At 47.6% G+C, this 22427-nt stretch overlaps 1 protein-coding gene across 1 annotated transcript; it reads left to right on the top strand.

Moving 5' to 3' along the window:
- Window positions 1-17791: 17791 nt before the first annotated feature.
- On the top strand, window positions 17792-21168 carry LOC123110749 (uncharacterized). Its single transcript, XM_044531344.1, has 9 exons — window positions 17792-18733; window positions 18824-18923; window positions 19205-19332; window positions 19428-19567; window positions 19657-19725; window positions 19819-19957; window positions 20145-20207; window positions 20334-20377; window positions 20835-21168. The coding sequence occupies exons 1-9, from the start codon at window positions 18634-18636 to the stop codon at window positions 20919-20921; spliced, it is 870 nt and encodes a 289-aa protein (XP_044387279.1). The 5' UTR covers window positions 17792-18633; the 3' UTR covers window positions 20922-21168.
- The last annotated feature ends 1259 nt before the right edge of the window (window positions 21169-22427 follow it).

The following is a 22427-nucleotide window of genomic DNA, read 5'->3' as shown; positions in this document are numbered from 1 at the left end:
TTTGTTGAACCACTTAAGAATATTGGTGGGAATATCAACCGCATGAATAATTTGATTACACTTTGCAATAAGCGGTTGGATGCCTTAGATCAAAAGATCTCCGAGCATGAAGAGAAACGCAAGGAACCTCCCGGACCTGAGCATAACTCCATTAAAAAGATAAGTGCAAAAGAAGGAACTACTTAGATCTATCCTCGCTTTTTTGCCTAGCTAGGGGCGTTAAACGATAGCGCTAGTTGGGAGGCAACCAAATTTTATTTGTGTTTTTTGTTTTGTTTCTGTTTAGTAATGAGTTTTGCATCTACCTTATGTTTAGATGTGTTTTTATGTTTTAATTAGTGTTTGTGCCAAGTAGAACCTATAGGATAACCTATGGTGTTAAATAATTTGATTCTGCTGAAAAACAGAAACTTTGCACGCACAAAAATAATTTTAGTAATTCACAGAAACGTGCTTTTGCGTTGATTCTTTTTGCTGTAGATCAATAGACAAATTTCCCAGGACTTACAATTTTGGTAGGATTTTTAGAGTTCCATAAGTATTCGAGAGTTACAGATTGCTACAGACTATTCTGTTTTTGACAGATTCTGCCTTTCGTGTGTTGATTGCTTATTTTGATGCATCTATGGCTAGTATTAAGTGGTATGAACCATAGAGAACTTGAAATACAGTAGGTTTAACACCAAAATAAATAAATAATGAGTTCATGACAGTACCTTATGTGGTGGTTTTTCTTTCTTTCACTAACGGAGCTTATGAGATTTCCTGTTGAGTTTTGTGTTGTGAAGTTTTCAAGTTTTGGGTAAAGATTTGATGGACTATGGAATAAGGAGTGGCAAGAGCCTAAGCTTGGGGATGCCCATGGCACCCCAAGATATTCAAGAATAGCCAAAAGCCTAAGCTTGGGGATGCCCCCGGAAGGCATCCCCTCTTTCGTCTTCGTTTATGGTAACTTTACTTGGAGCTATATTTTTATTCGCCACATGATATGTGTTTTGCTTGGAGCGTCTTGTATGATATTAGTATTTTCTTTTTAGTTTTCCACAATCATCCTTGATGTACACACATTTTGGGAGAATCCCACTTGATTAGAATTTATTAGAATACTCTATGAGCTTCACCTATACCTTTTGAGCTAGATAGTATTTGCTCTAGTACTTCACCTATATGTTTTAGAGCACGGCGGTGGCTTAATTTTGAAGAAATTGTTGATCTCTCATGCTTCACTTATATTATTTTGAGAGTCTTTTAGAACAGAATGGTATTTGCTATGATTATAAATTTGGTCCTAGAATGATGAGCATCCAAGTTGGGTATAATAAAAACTATCATAGAAAGTGCATTAAACACTAGGATCAATTTGATGCTTGATAATCGTTTTGAGATATAAAGGTGGTAATATTAGAGTTATGCTAGTGGGTAATTATGAAATTGAGAAATACTTGTGTTGAAGTTGGCAAGTCCCGTACCATGCACGTATGATAAAAGTTGTGTGACAAATTTGTTGCATGAGGTGCTCTTTTAATTGTCTTCCTTATGAGTGGAGGTCGGGATCGCGCGACGGTTAACTCCTACCAACCCTTCCCCTAGGAGCATGCGTAGTAGTACTTTGCTTCGAGGGCAAGTAGACTTTTGCAATAAGTATATGAGTTCTTTATGACTAATGTGAGTCCATGGATATACGCACACTCACCCTTCCACTTTGCTAGCCTCTATTGTGCCGCGCAACTTTCGCTGGTATTATGCACCCATTATTTACCTTCCTCAAAACAGCCACCATACCTACCTATTATGGCATTTCCATAGCCATTCCGAGATATATTGCCATGCAACTTTCCACCTTTCCGTTATTATGACACGCTCCATCATTGTCATATTGCTTTTTGCATGATCATGTAGTTGACATTGTATTTGTGGCAAGGCCACCCTCATAATTTTCATACATGTCACTCTTGATCCATTGCATATCCCGGTACACCACCTGAGGCATTCATATAGAGTCATATTTTGTTCTAAGTATTGAGTTGTAATTCTCGAGTTGCAAATTAATAAAAGTGTGATGATCTTCATTATTAGAGCATTGTCCCAAGTGAGGAAAGGATGATGAAGACTATGATTCCCCCATAAGTCAGGATGAGACTTTGGACTTTAAAAAAAGGAAAAAGAAAGAGGCCAAAGATCCCACCAAAAAAATAAAGGCCAAATAAAAAATAAAATAAATAAAAAATAAATAAATGAGAGAAAAAGAGAGAAGGGACAATGTTACTATCTCTTTTCCACGCTTGTGCTTTAAAGTAGCACTGTGATCTTCATTATAGAGAGTCTCTTGTGTTGTCACTTTCATATACTAGTGGGAATTTTTCATTATAGAACTTGGCTTGTATATTCCAATGATGGGCTTCCTAAAAATGCCCTAGGTCTTCGTGAGCAAGCAAGTTGGATGCACACCCACTTAGTTTCTTTTGTTGAGCTTTCATACATTTATAGCTCTAGTGCATCCGTTGCATGGCAATCCCTACTCACTCACATTGATATCTATTGATGGGCATCTCCATAGCCCGTTGATACGCCTAGTTGATGTGAGACTATCTTCTCCCTTTCTGTCCTCACAACCACCACCATATACCACCATAGTGCTATGTCCATGGCTTGCGCTCATGTATTGCGTAAGAGTTGAAAAAGCTGAAGCACGTTAAAAAATATGAACCAATTGCTTGGCTGAAACTGGGGTTGTGCATGATGGGAGTATTTTGTGTAATGAAAATGAGGCATGGCCTAACTATATGATTTTGTAGGGATAAGCTTTCTTTAGCTATGCTATTTTGATAAGACATGATTATTTGTTAGTATGCTTCGAGTATTATTATTTTGAATCATTTGGATCAGAACAATCATGCAACAATAAAGAAAATTACTTTGAGAATTATGCTAGGTAGCATTCCACATCAAAAATTCTATTTTTATCATTTACCTACTCGAGGACGAGCAGGAATTAAGCTTGGGGATGCTTGATACGTCTCCAACGTATCTATAATTTTTTATTGTTCCATGCTATTATATTACCCATTTTGGATGTTTATGGGCTTTACTTTACAATTTTATATCATTTTTGGGACTAACCTACTAACCGGAGGCCCAGCCCGTATTGCTGTTTTTTTGCCTATTTCAGTGTTTCGAAAAAAAGGAATATCAAATGGAGTCCAAATGGAATGAAACCTTTGGGGGCAATCTTTTTGGAACAAACGTGATCCAGGGGACTTGGAGTGCAAGTCAAGAAGCAATCGAGGAGGCCACGAGGGTGGAGGGCGCCCCCCCCCCCTACTGGGCGCGCCCCCCTATCTCACGGGCCCCTCGGGCATCCAACGACCTACTTCTTCCTCCTATATATACCCACGTACCCCGAGAACATCATAGGCGACCATGAAAAACTATTTCCACCACCGTAACCTTCTGTACCGTGAGATCCCATCTTGGAGCCTTCGTTGGCTCATCGCCGGAGGGGGAATCGATCACGGAGGGCCTCTACATCATCTCCCAGGCCTCTCCGATGAGTTGTGAGTAGTTTACCACAGACCTTCGGGTCCATAGTTATTAGCTAGATGGCTTCTTCTCTCTCTTTGGATCTCAATACCATGTTCTCCTCGATCTTCTTGGAGATCTATTCGATGTAACTATTTTTGCGGTGTCTTTGTCGAGATCCGATGAATTGTGGGTTTATGATCAAGTTTATCTATGAGAAATATTTGAATCCCCTCTGAATTCTTTTATGTGTGATTAAGTTATCTTTGCAAGTCTCTTCGAATTATCAGTTTGGTTTGGCCTACTAGATTGATCTTTCTTGCCATGGGAGAAGTGCTTAGCTTTGGGTTCAATCTTGCGGTGTCCTTTCCCAGTGACAGTAGGGGTAGCAAGGCACGTATTGTATTGTTGCCATCGAGGATAAAAAGATGGGGTTTATATCATATTGCATGAGTTTATTCTTCTACATCATGTCATCTTTCTTAATGCGTTACTCTGTTCTTTATGAACTTAATACTCTAGATGCATGCTGGATAGCGGTCGATGTGTGGAGTAATAGTAGTAGATGCAGGCAAGAGTCGGTCTACTTGTCATGGACGTGATGCCTATATACATGATCATGCCTAGATAATCTCATAATTATTCGCTTTTCTATCAATTGCTCGACAGTAATTTGTTCACCCACCGTAATACTTATGCTATCTTGAGAGAAGCCACTAGTGAAACCTATGGCTCCCGGGTCTATATTTTATCATATAAGCTTTAAATCTACTTTTATTTGCATCTTTACTTTTCCTATCTATATCAGAAAAATACCAAATATTTATCTTATCATATTATCTCTATCAAATCTCACTTTCGCAAGTGGCCATGAAGGGATTGACAACCCCTTTATTGCGTTGGCTGCGAGTTCTTGTTTGTTTGTGTAGGTGCGTGGGACTTTTGAGGAGCCTCCTACTGGATTGATACCTTGGTTCTCAAAAACCGAGGGAAATACTTACGCTACTAATGTTGCATCACCCTTTCCTCTTCAAGGAAAACCAACGCAAGCTCAAGACATAGCAAAGACTTCGTCCCGTGTCCGGGTGGGACTCTCCTTTGCGTGGAAGGCAAGCTTGGAAATCCGAATATATAGATCTCCTCCTCTATAACCGGCTCTGTGTAACCCTAGCCCCTCCGGTGTCTATATAAACCAGAGGGTTTAGTCCATAGGACCAACAACAATCATAATCATAGGCTAGCTTCTAGGGTTTAGCCTCTACGGTCTCGTGGTAGATCAACTCTTGTAATACTCATATCATCAAGATCAATCAAGCACAAAGTAGGGTATTACCTCCATCGAGAGGGCCCGAACCTGGGTAAACATTGTGTCCCCCGCCTCCTGTTACCATTAGCCTTAGACGCACAGTTCGGGACCCCCTACCCGAGATCCGCCAGTTTTGACACCGACATTGGTGCTTCCATTGAGAGTTCCACTGTGCCGTCATGATAAGGCTTGATGCTCCTTCAATCATCTGCAACGATGCGATCCAGGGTGAGGTTTTCCTCCCTGGACAGATCTTCGTATTCGGCGGCTTTGTATTGCAGGCCAACTCGCTTGGCCATCTGGAGCAGATCGACAGCTACGCCCCTGGCCATCAGGTCAGGTTTGGAAACTTGAACTACACTGCTGACATCCGCGGGGACTTGATCTTCGACGGATTCAAGCCCATGTCAGGTGCGCCGAACCGTCACAACGAGCATGACTTAGATCTGCCATCGGACGGTGTTCGGGAGATCACATCTGCGGCTGCCCCGGCCCTTAATCCAGAGCAGATCGTGCCATCCGAGGACGGGTGGATGGACCCCGCCATGGAGTCCGCACACTCATCGGCGATAGAGCCGAACACGGACTTCGCCTCCGATGAGGCCTGTGTCATCAGACCCTCGAACTCGTCTCTGGCCATAGGCTCCGAATCACATGCATCTGTGCCTATCGAATCTGATTGGGCGCCGATCATGGAGTTTACCTCCACTGATATCTTTCAGCACTCGCCCTTGGGCGACGTGCTAAATTCATTGAAGTCTCTCTCCCTATCAGGAGACTCTTGGCCGAACTATGTCCAGCTTGAGTGGGAAGCGGACGAGAAGAAATTCGTTCCCCACCCACCACCCAATTAAAAGCCACTGTCGACGACTTAACCGACATGCTTGATTTCGACTCCGTAGACATCGACGATATGGACGACGATGCAGGAGAAGAACAGGAACCACCGCCCACAGGGCGCTGGACACCCACCTCATCATATGATATATATATATATATATATGGTGGACACGCCCAAGGAAAGCAATGGCGATGAGGCAACAGAGGATAATCCCCTCGAGAAGCAATCTAAGCGCCGACGGTGCCGCTCTAAGCCCCGCCACAGCAAAAATGGCGAAACCGGCACATGAGACAATAGCACTCCGGATGGTGCCGAAGACAAAAACAATCCCGCCCAGCCAAGCTTCAAGCAAGCCGGACAGGATGATGGGCAAGCTAGCCTCGATAAATAGGCAATAGATGGAAATTCGGAGGACGACAATTACATGCCTCTCTCCGAAGACGAGGTAAGCCTCGACGACGAAGAATTCATCGTGCCTGAGGACCCCGTAAAGCAAGAGCGCTTCAAGCGCCGACTTATAGCCACTGCAAAAAGCCTGAAGAAAAAGCAGCAACAACTTCAAGCTAATCAAGATCTGCTAACTGATAGATGGACTGAGGTCCTGGCAGCCGAGGAATACGGACTCGAGCGCCCAACCAAAAGTTACCCAAAGCGCAGGTTGCTACCTCAACTCGAGGAGGAGGCATTAAAGCCTACACTACCAACACAGGATGCGGCTGACCGGCCACCTCGTGGCCAAGACAAAGCGGTGTATCAGCCCGAAGTCCAACCCGCACCCCGTCGCCAAAAAAGCAAAAACACGAAGGCCCGGGGCTACATGCAAGACCTGCGAGACAAATTGGAAAACAAAGCAGGACAGTCAACATCGATCTACGGATCACGGGGGCGTGCCCCAACACGTGACGATGACTGTCACGCCGGATATACTAAAAACAAATCCGGCCAGGCCGAATACAACATACCAGACTCATTTGAACTGCGTCGTGATGTAGCCCGGCATAGAGGCGCCGCACACCCCTTATGCTTCACGGACGAAGTAATGGATCATGAATTCTCAGAAGGGTTTAAGCCCATAAATATTGAGCCTTACGACGGGACTACAGACCTCGCGGTATGGATAGAAGATTTCTTTCTCCACATTCACATGGCCTGCGGGGATGATCTACACGCCATCAAGTACCTCCCACTAAAACTTAAGGGACTGGCTCGACATTGGCTGAATAGCTTGCCGACAAACTCCATTGGAAGTTGGGAGAACTTGGCAGACACATTCTTGGATAACTTCCAGGGACGTATGTGCGACCACCGGATGCTGACGATTTAAGTCACATAACCCAACAGCCCGGAGAGTCAGCCAGGAAATTCTAGACTCGGTTCCTAACTAAAAAGAACCAAATTGTCGAATGTCCGGATGCCGAAGCCCTAGCGGCCTTTAAGCATAATATTCGTGATGAATGGCTTGCCCGACATCTCGGCCAAGAAAAACCGAAGTCCATGGCAGCCCTCACGACACTCATGACCCACTTTTGTGCGGGCGAGGATAGCTGGTTGGCTCGTAGCAACAACACAGCAAGCAATCCTGGCACATCAGAGGCCAGAGATAGCAACGGCAAGCCCCGACGGAACAAACACAAGCGTCGCAAAAATGGTGATAATGCCGAAGACACGACAGTCAATGCCGGATTCAGCGGCTCTAAGTCCGGTCAGCGGAAAAAACCATTCCAAAAGAACAATTCGGGCTCGTCTAGTCTGGACCGCATACTCGATCGTCCATGCCAAATTCATGGCATCCCAGGAACACCAGCCAATCATACCAATAGAGAATGCTGGGCTTCAAACAAGCTGGCAGGTCAGGTGCCGAAAACAAGGAGAAAGGGTCTCAAAGCGATGATGATGACGAGGAGCCCCGATCACCAAACAAAGGAGGGAAAAAGAAATTTCCCCCACAAATCAAAACGGTGAATATGATAAACGCCATCCACATTCCCAAACTGGAACGGACGTGCACACTTAAGGACGCCGACCTAACAGAGCCAGTCGCCCCACAATATAAACTATGGCCGATCACTTTTGATCGTACGGATCATCCGACCAATGCCAATCAGGGCAATTCAGCCGCACTCGTCCTTGACCCAATAATTGACGGATTCCACCTCACACGAGTCCTCAGTCTAAACCTGTTGTATCAGGACATAGTGCGCAAGATGGGTATCGATCATTCGATGATCAAGCCCACTAAAACCACCTTTAAAGGTGTTATACCAGGTCTGGAGGCCCGTTGCACAGGTTCCATCACTCTGGAGGTAGTCTTCGGATCACTGAACAATTACCGTACCGAAGAGTTAGTCTTCGACATCGTCCCTTTCCGCAATAATTATCATGCAGTGCTTGTACGAACCATGTTTGCTTGATTCAACGTGGTGCCACACTATGCCTACCGTAAGCTCAAGATGACCGGTCCGCGTGGCGTCATAACGGTTAATGGCAAGGCCGAACTCCACCTCTACGCCGAAGAGTGTACAGCAGCCCTGACAGTAGAAGCAACGAAAGGCATCTTTCAATCAAACCTCGAGTCGACGACCAAGCTCCCGAACATCGTCAAGGGAGTCCAAACTACTCTACGGTAGGATAGCCCGGCTCGTCCGGAGCTCAATTAAAACACTCCAGCAGTAAACGGAGGCACAGCTAGGACAGGCCACACAATGTGGCTTAACCGCTCTGTGGCACATAAATATCTTTTTGCACTGTCTTTGCAGGTCCACTTTTGCATAGGCCAGGACTGGCGGCATGGAAACAGCTCGAATGTGTAAAGGAATCCTTAGAGATGCCCCTTGATGACCATCCGGTTACACTCCGGACTCGCACACAGCCTCCTCCCGCTTGATCTCAGCAGGTTCCGAAGTCGTATTTCTTTTTCTACCACATTATTTGTATTCGTACGCATTGGCATGTTATTCAAGTACAACATGTGGCTTTATATTACGCATATATGCTGTTGTTTCTTACAGACACTTTTTGTCAAAATGGCATCCATACATCGTGATATGCCTTAATATGCCAGGGGCTTCATTGTACCTATGATAACAGCAATAAAGTACGAACACCTTCGCGGACGTTCGGCACCCCGAACTTATAGCATTATATGCATCAGCTCCGAATCATGTCTTGGGTCAATAGTTGGGTTTGCCCGGCTCCCATGTTTTGCTGCCTTACGTTCCGCTATATCGGCTAAGGCGGCACAGGGAGAACTACTACGATTGTGTCCCGGTTCTTTCGGACGAGCGCCTCAGTAGAGAAAGCCGAAAACTGACTGTCATGATACGGCGAGAGTTGGTCAGCTGTTCGAGAGGTTATAAAATCTTTAAGGATTTCTTCCGCATAATGCCATAACTAATGCAGCATGCGAGGGATCGGCTTTTCTTCCGATTAGGTGCTTATAGAGCCCCTTGTGCGGTCTTCCGAACACCAGGGGCTGCGCCTACCTTCCTTTTGTCAAACTCCTATGACTAAGTGAGAGTGATAAAGCCCTATAGTCCGATTGCCTGGTTCGTTGTGCTGAACACCTCCTTCAAGGACCCAAAACTGGGATAAAGAGTGCTCAGGTTTATCCCGAACACCCCCGTACTTCCTACGTGGGGGCAGAAGCCGACGACTGGCCAACTCTCAGGATTAATATATAAAACGGCCGCGCAGGAGGAAAAACTTTCAAATAATAGGCAATAAATAATAAAAATGACCTTGTTCAACATTACAAAGGACAACATGACTGTATTCATGGAAATATAATGTCCTTGGTGCATTGCTCCGCCGCAAGGCGAGATCCTTTTAGGACACTATCATAATATAATTCGGGCTTGCGGTGCTCCTTCCCCTCCGGCGGTCCCTCGGTCATCAGCTTTTCAGCATCCATCTTCCCCCAATGCACCTTTGCGCGGGCGAAGGCCATTCGCGCACCCTTAATACAGACCGACCGCTTGATGACATCAAGTCGAGGGCAGGCACTCACAAGCCGCTTCACGAGCCCAAAGTAGCTGCTTGGAATCGGCTCGGCGGGCCATAGCCGGATAATCAAATCCTTCATGGCTAGTTCGGCTGCCTTATGCAGTTCGATCAACTGCTTTAGCTGATCGGCAAATGGCACCGGATACACCGGCGCCAGATACTTTGACCAGAAGAGCTTCTCCGCAGTGCTCCTTTCTTCAGCTCGATAGAATTGTGCGGCATCAGATATGTTGTGTGGCAGCTCCGCAAATACCCCTGGAGAAATCAGAATTCAAATTATCAACTTGATTTTCTCCTTCCAAATACCCGCTTTGTATAGAAAAGGCCTTACCAGTCGCAATCTTCCTCGCCTCCTGGATTTCCTTTAGGGCACCTTGGGCTTCCCCTCGGGCATCACTTGCGGCTTGGCGAGCTTGGGAGAGTTCGGATTCTTTCCCTGATAAACTCTGCTCCAAGGTCTCGCATTTCTTCATGGCCTCTTGAAGCTCTCGCTCAGCCTCAATAACCCTGGCCTCATGCTTTTTGCGAAGAGCCTGCTCTACGGCTGCCTTCTTCTCGGCTTCGGCCATAGCCTTCTTAAGAGCCTCAATTTCAGTCGTCGCCCCTAGAGCACATCATAAAAATAGTTTCATCATAGTAACTTATTAATTTGTGCTGAATGCGAACAAGGTTTCTACATACCTTGGTTATCCTCCAACTGCTTCTTCACTCGGCCAAGTTCTCCTTCAGCCCGCTCCAGACTTTGCCTCAGTCTGGAGACTTCCGCAGTTTGAGAGGCGGCAGTCACTACAGACACCTGCTTTTGAACCAAAGAAAGATGCCATAAAGTGAGTCTCCTGCGAACATATATTTGATCCTCTGTTCGGCTCTTTCTTTCACCGAATAGTGTATCAGGAGCTACTATCTATACCATGTCACTCTTAAAAACCCCACAAAACATACCTCAAAGCCCGTTATAAGGCCGATGCAGGCTTCATTCAATCCACTCTCAGCAGACTGAACCTTCTCAATCACCGCACCCATAAGCGCACGGCGACGATGGAGGCGCTTTTCAGCACCGTCGATAAAATATCCGGCACCTCTGGTTGGACAAAGGTTGCCGGTGGAACAGGCACACCCCCTCCAGCCGAGGGAGGCCGCCTGCCCGATTCTGGAGCCGTATTGGTCTTTGGAATTGCGTCCAGCTGGGGGCCGAATTTAAGATAGCCCCCGCCGTCGACATCCATGGGAGCCTTCTCTCCCATATGTCCGGCCCCTGAAGTTTGACCTCCTGGCGCCGCCTTTATGATCTCCCCCCCTCCTTTGCCTGGGTCCTTCTGGGACGAAACCTCGGTGTCATTCACATGTTTGGGGGAAGGAGCCTTCGAGGGTGTCCTGCTCTCCATAGCATCCGAGCCCAGTAAATCCTCCGACGAGGATTGTTCGGTGCGGGACCTCGCCGGACTGCAAGCAAGTATGGCTCAGATTAAGATATTATGCCATGATGAGTCTGGACGCATAAGCGTGTTCGGATTTTATATACTCACGAGTTCACCAGGGGCTGGGCCCTGGGATCCCACTCCGGGCTGCTGTCGGCGGCAGCGGCGGACTCCTCCGGAAGAGGAGTTTTTCCCCTCTTAGGTGACTCGGCCTCCAAGGATGTGGAGGCCGTCCTTTTCTTTCTTCCCCCCGCTGGGGATTCGTCTTCCTCCTCCTCCTCCTCCTCGTCCTCTTCAGAGGAAGAACGGGCATTAGAGTCTTCGGATATTGTGTCCGAGGCGCCACGGCGACGGAGGCCACCCCTGGTCTTTTTGGCCTCCTTCTCGGCCTTCTTCTTCGGCACCTTGTAAGGCGCCGGGACAAGCATCTTCGTCAAAATTGGACCGGCCGGTTCTTATGGCAGTGGGGCCGGACAGTAGATTCGCCCCGCCTTCTTCGTCCAGCCCTAGGAGAGTTGTGGAAAACACATTAAGCATTTTCCTCAGGATATGTGAATAAAACATATGAATTGCCAACATACAGTGACTTACCAAACTTGCAGGGCGGGACAGTTGGTACCCGCGGTCCTCGGCGGAGTCCGGCCACGATTTGCCGGACTTAAAAAGCACCTTCCAGATGTCCTTGTGCGAGGATCCAGAAAGCTCCAGTTGGTCTGGTGCTTGGCCGGATCGAATTCCCATAAATTGCAAGCCCTGTGTTGACAAGGAAGAATCCGTCGAACTAACATCACCTGGACTACATTGACGAGTTTGATATTTTTGTCTTCCATATCCTTGACGTGCGTCTGAAGCACCGACGGTTCGTCGGACGAAGACCAGTTCATGCCCTTCTTGGGCCAGGACGTAAGCCGCAGGGGGGCTCCGGATCGAAATTCGGGAGCAGCGGTCCATCCCGTGCCGCGCGGCTCAGTGATGTAAAACCACTGCTGCTGCCACTCCTTGACGGAATCATTGAAAGTACCTGTTGGCCATGTGATGTCGGGCATCTTCCTCACCATGGCGCCTCCGCACTCGGCGTGCTCGCCGCTCACTACCTTGGGCTACACATTAAAGATCTTCAGCCATAAGCCGAAGTGTGGCGAGATGCGGAGAAAGGTCTCGCACACGACGATGAATGTCGAGATGTTGAGGAAGGAATTGGGGGATAGATCATGAAAATCAATCCCGTAATAATACATGATGCCGCGAACGAATGGGTGAAGGGGAAACCCTAGCCCGCGCACAAAATGAAGGAGGAATACAACCCTCTCGTGGGGTTCCGGAGTAGGGACGATCTGTCCCGCCGTCGGAAGACGGTGCCTGATTTTCTTGGCCAGATACCCGACCTCCCGAAGCTTTTTGATATCCTTCTCCCGGATGGTAGAGGCCATCCACTTGCCTCCTGCTCCGGATCCGGACATTTTCGGAAGACCTTTTTGGGCGGAGAAGACGAACGCTTGGGCGCTAGAGCTCAAGCGAGGGGGAATGGATGAGCATAGGAAGAAGAAGGCGTGGGTGAAAAGGGAGTCCTTATCCCCTTATAAAGGCAGCAGGGATCCTGCGTCTCCCCACTTGTCCGGTAAACTCGCTTATTCCCCAAGCGCCGCATTGATGGCGCGGTTGGGTTACTCACACCCATATTGATGAGAATCCCGTGATAAGGGGACACGATCTCTGCTTCGACAAGACGTGCCAATAAAACCGCCTTGCGATATGTGCAGTGGAAGGTTGAGAAAAATGGTTCGCATAATGACCGGGCCGCGGCGTGATGTCACGCTATGAAAAGTTGTCAGCAGATTAGATTTGTGGAATATTGTACTCTCTATGGTGGTATGTGGAATTTATTTTGCAGAGCCGGACACAATCCTTGTGTTCAAAATCTTCTATGGGGTATTGTGACGCCCCCGATTCAATCGTACACTAATCATGCACGCAAACGTGTACGATCAAGATCAGGGACTCACGGGAAGATATCACAACACAACTCTAAAACATAAATAAGTCATACAAGCATCATAATACAAGCCAGGGGCCACGAGGGCTCGAATACAAGTGCTCGATCATAGACAAGTCAGCGGAAGCAACAATATCTGAGAACAGACATAAGTTAAACAAGTTGCCATAAGATGGCTAGCACAAACTGGGCTACAGATCGAAAGAGGCGCAGGCCTCCTGCCTGGGATCCTCCTAACTACTCCTGGACGTCGCCAGCGGGCAGCATGTAGTAGCAGGCACCTCCGGTGTAGTATGGGTCATCGTCGACGGTGGCGTCTGGCTCCAGGGCTCCAGCATCTGGTTGCGACAACCAGGTAGAAGGGAAAGGGGAAAAGGGGGAGAAAAGCAACCGTGAGTACTCATCCAAAGTACTCGCAAGCAAGGAGCTACACTACATATGCATGGGTATATGTGTAAGGAGTCCATATCAGTGGACTGAACTGCAGAATGCCAGAATAAGAGGGGGATAACTAATCCTGTCGAAGACTACGCTTCTCGTAGCCACCGTCTTGCATCAAGTAGAAGAGAGTCGATTGAAGTCCTCCAAGTAGCATCTCCAAGTAGCATCTCCAAATAGCATCTCCAAATAGCATAATCCTACCCGGCGATCCCCTCCTCATATCCCTGAGGTAGAGCGACCACCGGTTGTATCTGGCACTTGGAAGGGTGTGTTTTATTAAGTATCCGGTTCTAGTTGTCATAAGGTCAAGGTACAACTCCAAGTCGTCCTGTTACCGAAGATCACGGCTATTCGAATAGATTAACTTCCCTGCAGGGGTGCACCACATAGCCCAACACGCTCGATCCCATTTGGCCAGACACACTTTCCTGGGTCATGCCCGGCCGCGGAAGATCAACACGTCGCAGCCCCACCTAGGCTCAACGGAGAGGCCAGCACGCCGGTCTAAACCTAAGCGCGCAGGGGTCTGGGCCCATCGCCCTGAGCACACCTGCACGTTGCGTACGCGGCCGGTGAGCAGACCTAGCAACCTCCATTACAAAGGAAGTTGCGTTAACGCAGTCCAACCCGGCGCGCGCCGCTCAGTCGCTGACGTCACGAAGTGCTTCGGCTGATACCACGACGTCGGGATACCCATAACTACTCCCACGTAGATGGTTAGTGCGTATAGGCTAGTAGCCAGACTCAGATCAAATACCAAGATCTCGTTAAGCGTGTTAAGTATCTGCGAACGCCGAACAGGACCAGGCCCACCTGTCTCCTAGGTGGTCTCAACCTGCCCTGTCGCTCCGCCACAAAGTAACAGTCGGGGGCCGTCGGGAACCCAGGCCCACCTCTACCGGGATGGAGCCACCTGCCCCTTCAGCCCCCAACTCCGAACAGTATCACAGATAATGTAACTGTGTAAAGTATATCATATATGCCCGTGATCACCTCCCGAAGTGATCACAGCCCAGTAGTATAGCATGGCAGACGGACAAGAGTGTAGGGCCACTGATGGAACACTAGCATCCTATACTAAGCATTTAGGATTGCGGGTAAGGTATCAATGACTGTAGCAACAATGACAGGCTATGCATCAGAATAGGATGAACGGAAAGCAGTAACATGCTACACTACTCTAATGCAAGCAGTATAGAGAAGAGTAGGCGATATCTGGTGATCAAAGGGGGGGCTTGCCTGGTTGCTCTGGCAAGAGAGAGGGGTCGTCAACTCCGTAGTCGAACTGGGCAGCAGCAGCGTCGGTCTCGTAGTCTACCGGAGATAAGAGGGGGAAGAAACAATGAATACAATGCAAACATAAACACGACGATGCATGACGCGACAATGAGCGGTGCTAGGTGTGCCCCTAACGTGGTATGAGGTGGTACCGGTTAAGGGGGGAAACATCCGGGAAAGTATTCCCCGTGTTTCGCGTTTTCGGGCACAGGAGCCGGAGGGGGAAAGTTGCGGGTTCGATAGGTTAGGGGTGTGTGGCGGACGAACGGACTGCGCATCCGGATTCGTCTTGTCGTTCTGAGCAACTTTCATGTTGAAAATATTTTAATCCGAGTTACGGATTAAAAGATATGATTTTCTAAAGATTTTATTAATTTCTGGAATTTAACTAATTAATTAATTAATTCAAAAAAATGGATTTATGACGTCAGCATGATGTCATGCTGACGTCAACAGTCATCAGGGTTGACTTGGTCAACCTGACATGTGGGTCCCGTTCGTCATACTCTGTTAGTTAATTAACAGTAGTTAATTAGGTTAATTAGCCATTAGGTTAATTAATCAGGATTAATTAAATTAATTATTTACTTAATTAATTAATTAATATTTTAATTAATATTTATTAATTTTTTTTAACGTTTTGGGGTGGGACCCTGTGGTCAGTGGCACTGAGTGCCCAGTCAGCATTGTTGACCACGGTCAACGTGGTCAACCGAGTCCAGGGGGGCCACGGGCAGCGACCCAGAGGCGGGCCACGTCGGTGCCAGGTCAGCGCCGGTGCCGGAGCAACGCCAGCGAGGCCATCCGCGGCGGCCGAACGCCGGAGATGGCCGGAATCGCGCTATGGCGCGCCATTCGAGCCCTGTTCGGGCGCGTTCGAAGGGTGGGGCTGGGCCGCATCCAACCGTGATGGTGGCGCGGGCCGTAATGGCCGGAATCTTCGCCGGCGGCGAGTGGAGGCGGTGGTGGCGTTCGGGAGGTTGCGGGAACGGGGCTACGGGGCGCAGGGGGCGTGGCCAGGGACGGGGCGAGAGGGAGGCGCGGGGTGCGGCATTGCGCAACCCGGCGTGGCGGCGACGGCGGCCCTCGGGCGCGGGCGTGCTCGACGGGGTCGTGGCTCGGTGGTGGCGATAAGGGGCGCGGCCGGCACGGGGCTACCCGAGCGGTGCCGAGGCGAGGAGGAGCTCCGTGTGGGAGGTCTGGCGAGGGAGGGGAGGCCGAAGCACGGGGCGAGGGAGAGAGAGGAGGGGCGCAGAGGCCGTGGCCTCACCGGAGTCGTAGGGTCTGGGCAGCGGTGGTCGAGGGGGGTGACGGGGACGGCGCGACGCAGGTGGACGACGGTGTGACGGTCTGGCGAGGAGGCGTGGTCGAGGCGGTGAGGCGACGTCGGGCGGTGGCATCGTCGGGGCGCCGCGGCGAGGCGCCCAGATCGAGGGGGGGAGGAGGCGAGGAGGACGGCGATGGGGCGTCGCCGGGATGGGCGCCGGCGGCGGGGCGTGAGGCGGCGCGGTCGCCGGTGTTAGCTGCCCCCGACCTGGATCGGGGGGGAGGGGGAGGGAGCGAGACGTGGGGGATCGAGGGGAGTGGGGGGTAGCGGTTAGGGTTTCTGTCGGGTGGGGGGATAAGGTGGGAGCGGGGTGCGTCGGCCGGCTGGGCCAGTCGGCTGGGCCTTTGCCCAGTTGGGCTGGCCAGCTGGGCCACAGATGGCCCAGTGGGGGGTGCCTCTTTTTTTATTTTTAGTTAGATTTGTCTTTTCCTTTTATTTATTTCATTTTTCTATTTTATTTCATTTTAATATATTTAGACATTTTCAAAAAGGGTGTTTGTTGCACTATAATCACCTAGGCATTTAACTGCACACTCCGAACATTTTAGTTTAATATTTTGAAAACTTTGTCGCTTGACATTAATTTGAATTTGAATTTGAAAAGGTTTCGAATCATTGCGAGGTTGGCAACAATAAGAGTGGTGATGTGGCATCATTAACGTGGAATTACTGTAGCCTAAATATCCGGGCGTCACAGGTATTCGGAGAAGGAACCCGCCTTGCAATATCGAAGACAATCTGCGCGCCGGACTCATCGTCATTGAAGCCTGGTTCAGGGGCTACTGAGGGAGTCCTGGATTAGGGGGTCATCGGACAGCTGGACTATATACTTTAACCGGACTGTTGGACTATGAAGATACAAGATTGAAGACTTCGTTCGTGTCCGGGTGGGACTCTCCTTTGCATGGAAGGCAAACTTCGCAATCCAGATATATAGATCTCCTTCTTTGTAACCGACTCTGTGTAACCCTAACCCCTCCGGTGTCTATATAAACCGGAGGGTTTAGTCTGTAGGACCAACAACAATCATAATCATAGGCTAGCTTCTAGGGTTTAGCCTCTACGATCTCGTGGTAGATCAACTCTTATAATACTCATATCATCAAGATTAATCAAGCAGGAAGTAGGGTATTACCTCCATCGAGAGGGCCCGAACCTGGGTAAACATTGTGCCCCCCGCCTCCTGTTACCATTAGCCTTAGACGCACAGTTCGGGACCCCCTACCCGAGATCCGCCGGTTTTGACACCGACACCCCCCTCTAGTCGATATAACGCACTTTCACAAGTACCACTAGCCGATACAACTTGAAGTCTCTGGAATACCTGTCGTGCGTAGCACCTGCGAACAGGCATGACACAGCGTAGCACCTGTCGGCCAGGCATGACTTGACATCTCCATCGAAGCTCCGTACAAGACGAAGCTGCTTCACTTCTTGTCTCTGTCTTCCAGTGCTGCTCTACAAACAATGCTCCCAAGAGAGAAACGACACCGCAATGTCGTCATCATCCAGTCTGGAAGACTAGATCCTAGGGCTTCCCTCGAAGCAGTACAATTGGGTCAATAGTAGTTACATGGCGATGCAGTAACAATGCGGAACGCTGGCATCGCCCGCCGTCAGCTCGGTTTTCGCCGGCAACTATGTCTCCCTGACTCGTAGTCAGGACTACATGATGGATCTCAAAATCCGACCACCCAGCTTCAGGACGACCACCCCCGACGGATGAGAACCATCACTGCCAAGCCCAGGGCCGCCGTCTCGGGGCGCCCGCATGATGCAGATCAAGACCAGGAGCGCCACCACGATCCAAAGCCGAATTAGAGGTTAAGCAGCTGCAACATGGCCGCCGCCACGCCGCTGCGGCTACAGACCCGCCGCCACACTCCAGCCGTCGTTGTCCGCCATCACCACCGAGGAGATCAAGATCAGAACCGCTGCAGTGATCTTGAGCAGCTGGCGCGCGAGAAGAAGGCCGTCGCCGGCGGCGGCGGAGAGGAGAGTGGTGACGGGGGACCGAAAGAGGGAGGCGGGGAAGCCCCGGTGCGGCGCGGCGGCGCTGCACGGGAGCGGGGGTAGGGTCGGGTGAGATGGCGACTGAGGAAGGATCCGGCGGCGGCGCTAGATCGAGTCACGAGTCCTCCTGGTGACTGGTTGCTAGTCCTCCCGATCCGTGTTTTATGCCGCTTTCATCGTGTAGGGCATTCAAAGTCTGGAAAGAAAGTCAAGGTTCTCAGGTTTCTTTAGTTTGTAAGGTTCAGAACTTGGGTTCTGATTTTTTGATGATGATTGGTATGTTTAGAGCCATACGCTAGCCAGCAATTTTACTGGCCACAAGAAATATCAGAAACTAAAGAGGCAGAATGGAAAAGGACAGTGCCATACGCTCCAACCACCAACTTCTGGTGAGGCGCCCTTGCTTGCAGATACCATACCACAGCTCCACCCCAGAATCCATAAAGCCTCCGCAGCAACAATGGGAGCTAAGCTTCCGAGCTCAGCAATTTCAGGATGCTGATGCCGTTTCTAGCTCAGGCCTCTCAAACTACACTCCCTGTTGCGAGTTGTTCTGGGCTGCATCGCCGCCACCCGGCGCGGAATTTCGGCCGATGTCAGATCTTGATCTAGCTCTTGCTTAATCTTTATGCGTTTTCCAAGAATATGCATATACCCAACTTTGAACTGAATCTTCCTGGCGCAGATTGTAGATGGTGGGGGGCAAGAAGCAAGGCAATTCATTCCCCTCGCAGCGTATTTGGACCCACTAATGGCGCTCCATCTAGTGATATTGTGAAGAAAAGGTGCGGAACTCTTGTTCGAGCTAATAATTCACTTTGAGACCACAAAATTGAATGTTAATCCTCAGATTTACATGGCGTTATATTTCCCTTGAAACTTCAGAATTCTGAATACCAATTTTTTTGTTTCCATGGATATAATACATTCTGATATTGCCTATAGATTCTTTAGAGTATAATTGTATACTCCCTCCGTCCGGAATTACTTGTCGCGGAATCCATTTCCGCGACAAGTAATTCCGGACGGAGGGAGTAGCACACACCTGACTTGGTAGCGTTGGCAGAAAGATAGTGGAGCACATTATTCTGCTCAGAGCCAAGCCAAACATCTCAGATGCTGAAGAAAAGGACATGCTTGATTACTTATATACATCTCAGTATCAGATGAGAGGGATACTCACTGTGTCATTAGGTCAGGGACTTGTATCTATCTTTTGACGGAAAATTCATTCGAGTTCTGAACTGTACTTTGAATTATTTTTGCAAACATATGTCTCTTGGATGCAGGCCGCATAGAAGGCCCTAACAGCGAGAGCTTCACGCATGCTGTCTTCATGCGTTTCCAACAGAAAGAAGACATTGCAAAGTTCCAGAGTAGCTCCTACTATTCCAAAGTTCTCGACGAGCACGTCAAACCCGTTTCCTATGTACGCCTCACCACGTAATCCTCCTTTCCAGTTCTTCAACCGTACTGATCTCATTGCGTTGTGAGAGTCACTGCTTGGATAACTTACAGGGCTTGGTTTCTGTAGATTTTGAATCTGAGGTGGAAGATGACATTATCCCTCTCTTTCGGAGGGGCGAGGTAACGTAATTGATGTTGTGCTGGCACGGACCGTTATCTCCCTCTTTTGCTTACTAGCATTGCATCTGAACATAATTTTGCTTTGCCCAACAGGATTTCAACTACGGTGTCGAGTTTATGTTGTTGATATCTTTCTTGGAGACTGCATCCAGAGAGTCTGTGGAGGATGCATTAGCCCATCTTCAAAAGCTGATCATCCACTACAGTTCTTTCATTGTTCAGGCAACGTCAGGTATGACAGAAAAGGGTTCCTTTTTCTTGTGCCGTCAGATTTCCAATATGACAATGAATTTGCAGTGCACTTGGCTGCACCTTCTATCTTGATCTGCTTGAAAAATTCTAATTTGCACAAACTTTCCCCTGCGTAATTTTTCCTTGATCTGAAAGAGCCAATCCTGATATTATATTTCAAAAAGCAGGTTGCTGTCTGGATCATATGGATGGTCTGTACAGTCACGCTGCAGTTATCCGTTTTCCATCAAGTAAGTTCTCCCTACATTTTGTTTTTGTTCCCTGTCAGAGTCCCTGAATTACATAGATGTATAACAAAGCTAGATGACGGGGATCGTCGCCGGGGCTGATTACTACAATTTTCTTGTTTCCTGCAGTCGACGACTTCAAATTATTCAAGGAGAGCACGGAATACAAGGATGTAAGACTTCTGCATTTTCACCGATAGGAATTTGAGAGTCGGTAAATTCTGTTATTAATGGGTTTGGAAGATGAAACAACAATAAGAGATTAACATAATTAAATAAGTGCTCTGAAAACTTGTTTCGCTTTTGTGTAACTTCAGCTCAACAACTTAGAACATTCAGAACCTAGAACCTTTTGGGGACCTAAAAAAGAAGAACTAAGTAACTGTTGCAGTCTAAAAAATGATCGGAAAATATCATTTGGTGCATTGCCAAACTAGAAGCTCAAGCTAGGCTCACAGAATGATGATATTAGTTGCCTAAAATCAGGAGACACAGAGTTCAACAACTCTGAAAGTCCCTACCCATGACAGCAAGAATAATGCAGAGCAAGCACCATGCTCGATTTTGTCACAAATGCCTGATGAAGTTCCATTTTTAATAGTTTCTTTGTGCCTGTCTTGTGAGATGCAGATGTGGACATCCAAATTTCATCCGGTTACCGAGAGATGTCTCGAGCTGCATTTTGTCGTCGACCCAGTCGGCAACCAGCTGATGTAGATTCTGAGCCCTTGTGCTCTGAAACTGAACCTGAAATGGAACCTTGTCACATCCGAAAGAGAGTTCTTGTGTTAGTGTGCTGTGTATATCATTTCATTTTTCTTCGGCTTGGGTGATCTTCTGCCCATGTCCAGATTGGGCTCCACGAGGCAGTGACTGACGAGCGATGTTGTAAGGTCTATCTTCTTGTTCAGCACGGATGAATGAGTACAATGTTATAAGAAAAATGGATGTGTATAGTCGGATATCCAGTTGGGCTCTAGGGAGCATTGGCTCCTGCACGCCAAAAAACATTTTTGCAAATGCCAAAAAATACTAAAATAAAATAAAAATGTACTATATTTACACGTCCAAATGTTATCTGCAAATGTTTAGGTGTAATGCCTAAGCATTTTTATCTGTGCAGAAAAAAAGTAAGTTGAACGTCAATTTTTTGGCATTTCTTGACCACGTAACTTTGTTTTTAATATTGACGAAACACTATTGTTCTGGTTCGCATCAAAATTGTGAGTTGTCACACAAAAACATTCAATTTGTTTTTAAAAAATTGCTACTCCCTCCAATACATATTAGTTGAGCGACAATTAATAAGGATTGTCGCTGATTTTTTTATAAAATTATAGTACTAAATCAACAACAATTTATAAGGATCGTATGGAGTATTATGTTTTACTCCCTCCGTTCCTTTATATAAGGTGTATTTGTATTTTCAAAAGTCAAACGAGTGCATGTTTGACCAAATTTTTAGAAAAATATATCAATATCCACAATATGAAATTTATATCATTCGATTGATCATGAAAGGTAGTTTCATATTTTATCTATTAGGTATTTTAGCTGTTTGTATTTTGTTATATAATCTTGGTCAAACTTTCAAATGGTTGATTTACACAGAAACCAATACACCTTATATTCTAGAACGGAGGGAGTAACTTACTATTCATCGTAGGAGCACATGCTCCCTGGAACCCAAAGGCCATGCCAGTGTATAGTGGAATGTGAAATTATCAATGAAATCATGCTGTTAGTACTACTAATTAGGTTGAGATTATTAAGTTTGTACAAGTCAAAATTATTAATTTCTGCAAAACTATAATGATTTTTGGGAAGAAATATCATTTAATCGCAGTATTGTTTTCTAAAAATATTGCTCCAAATACTAAGTAGTGGCATAAAATTGTTTCTTAATTTTATACCTCGTAACTATTCCTCGTACATAGGGTTATGTGTTAGGATAATCCGAGACACATAATCGATCATCCGAAGAACGAACAATCACACGAGATAGGAACCGAGATTTGTTAGCGAGGTTCACCGAATATCAATTACATCCTTGGGGCATGACTACGGATGCTCCTCTTCGTGACACCGTCACAATACCCTACACCGGCCACCGGCCCACGTCGTCAACTTCTCACCCCGGGTCTATTCTTTATCATATTTGCCTTCGAGATCTATTTTTATTTGCTTTTATTTTCAGATCTATTATTCCAAAAACCCAAAAAT

The sequence above is a fragment of the Triticum aestivum genome, chromosome 5B (assembly GCF_018294505.1).
Source record: "Triticum aestivum cultivar Chinese Spring chromosome 5B, IWGSC CS RefSeq v2.1, whole genome shotgun sequence".
Taxonomy (NCBI): Eukaryota; Viridiplantae; Streptophyta; class Magnoliopsida; order Poales; family Poaceae; genus Triticum; species Triticum aestivum.
Note: the sequence above shows the minus strand (reverse complement) of the source record. Positions and strands in the feature narration are given on the sequence as shown.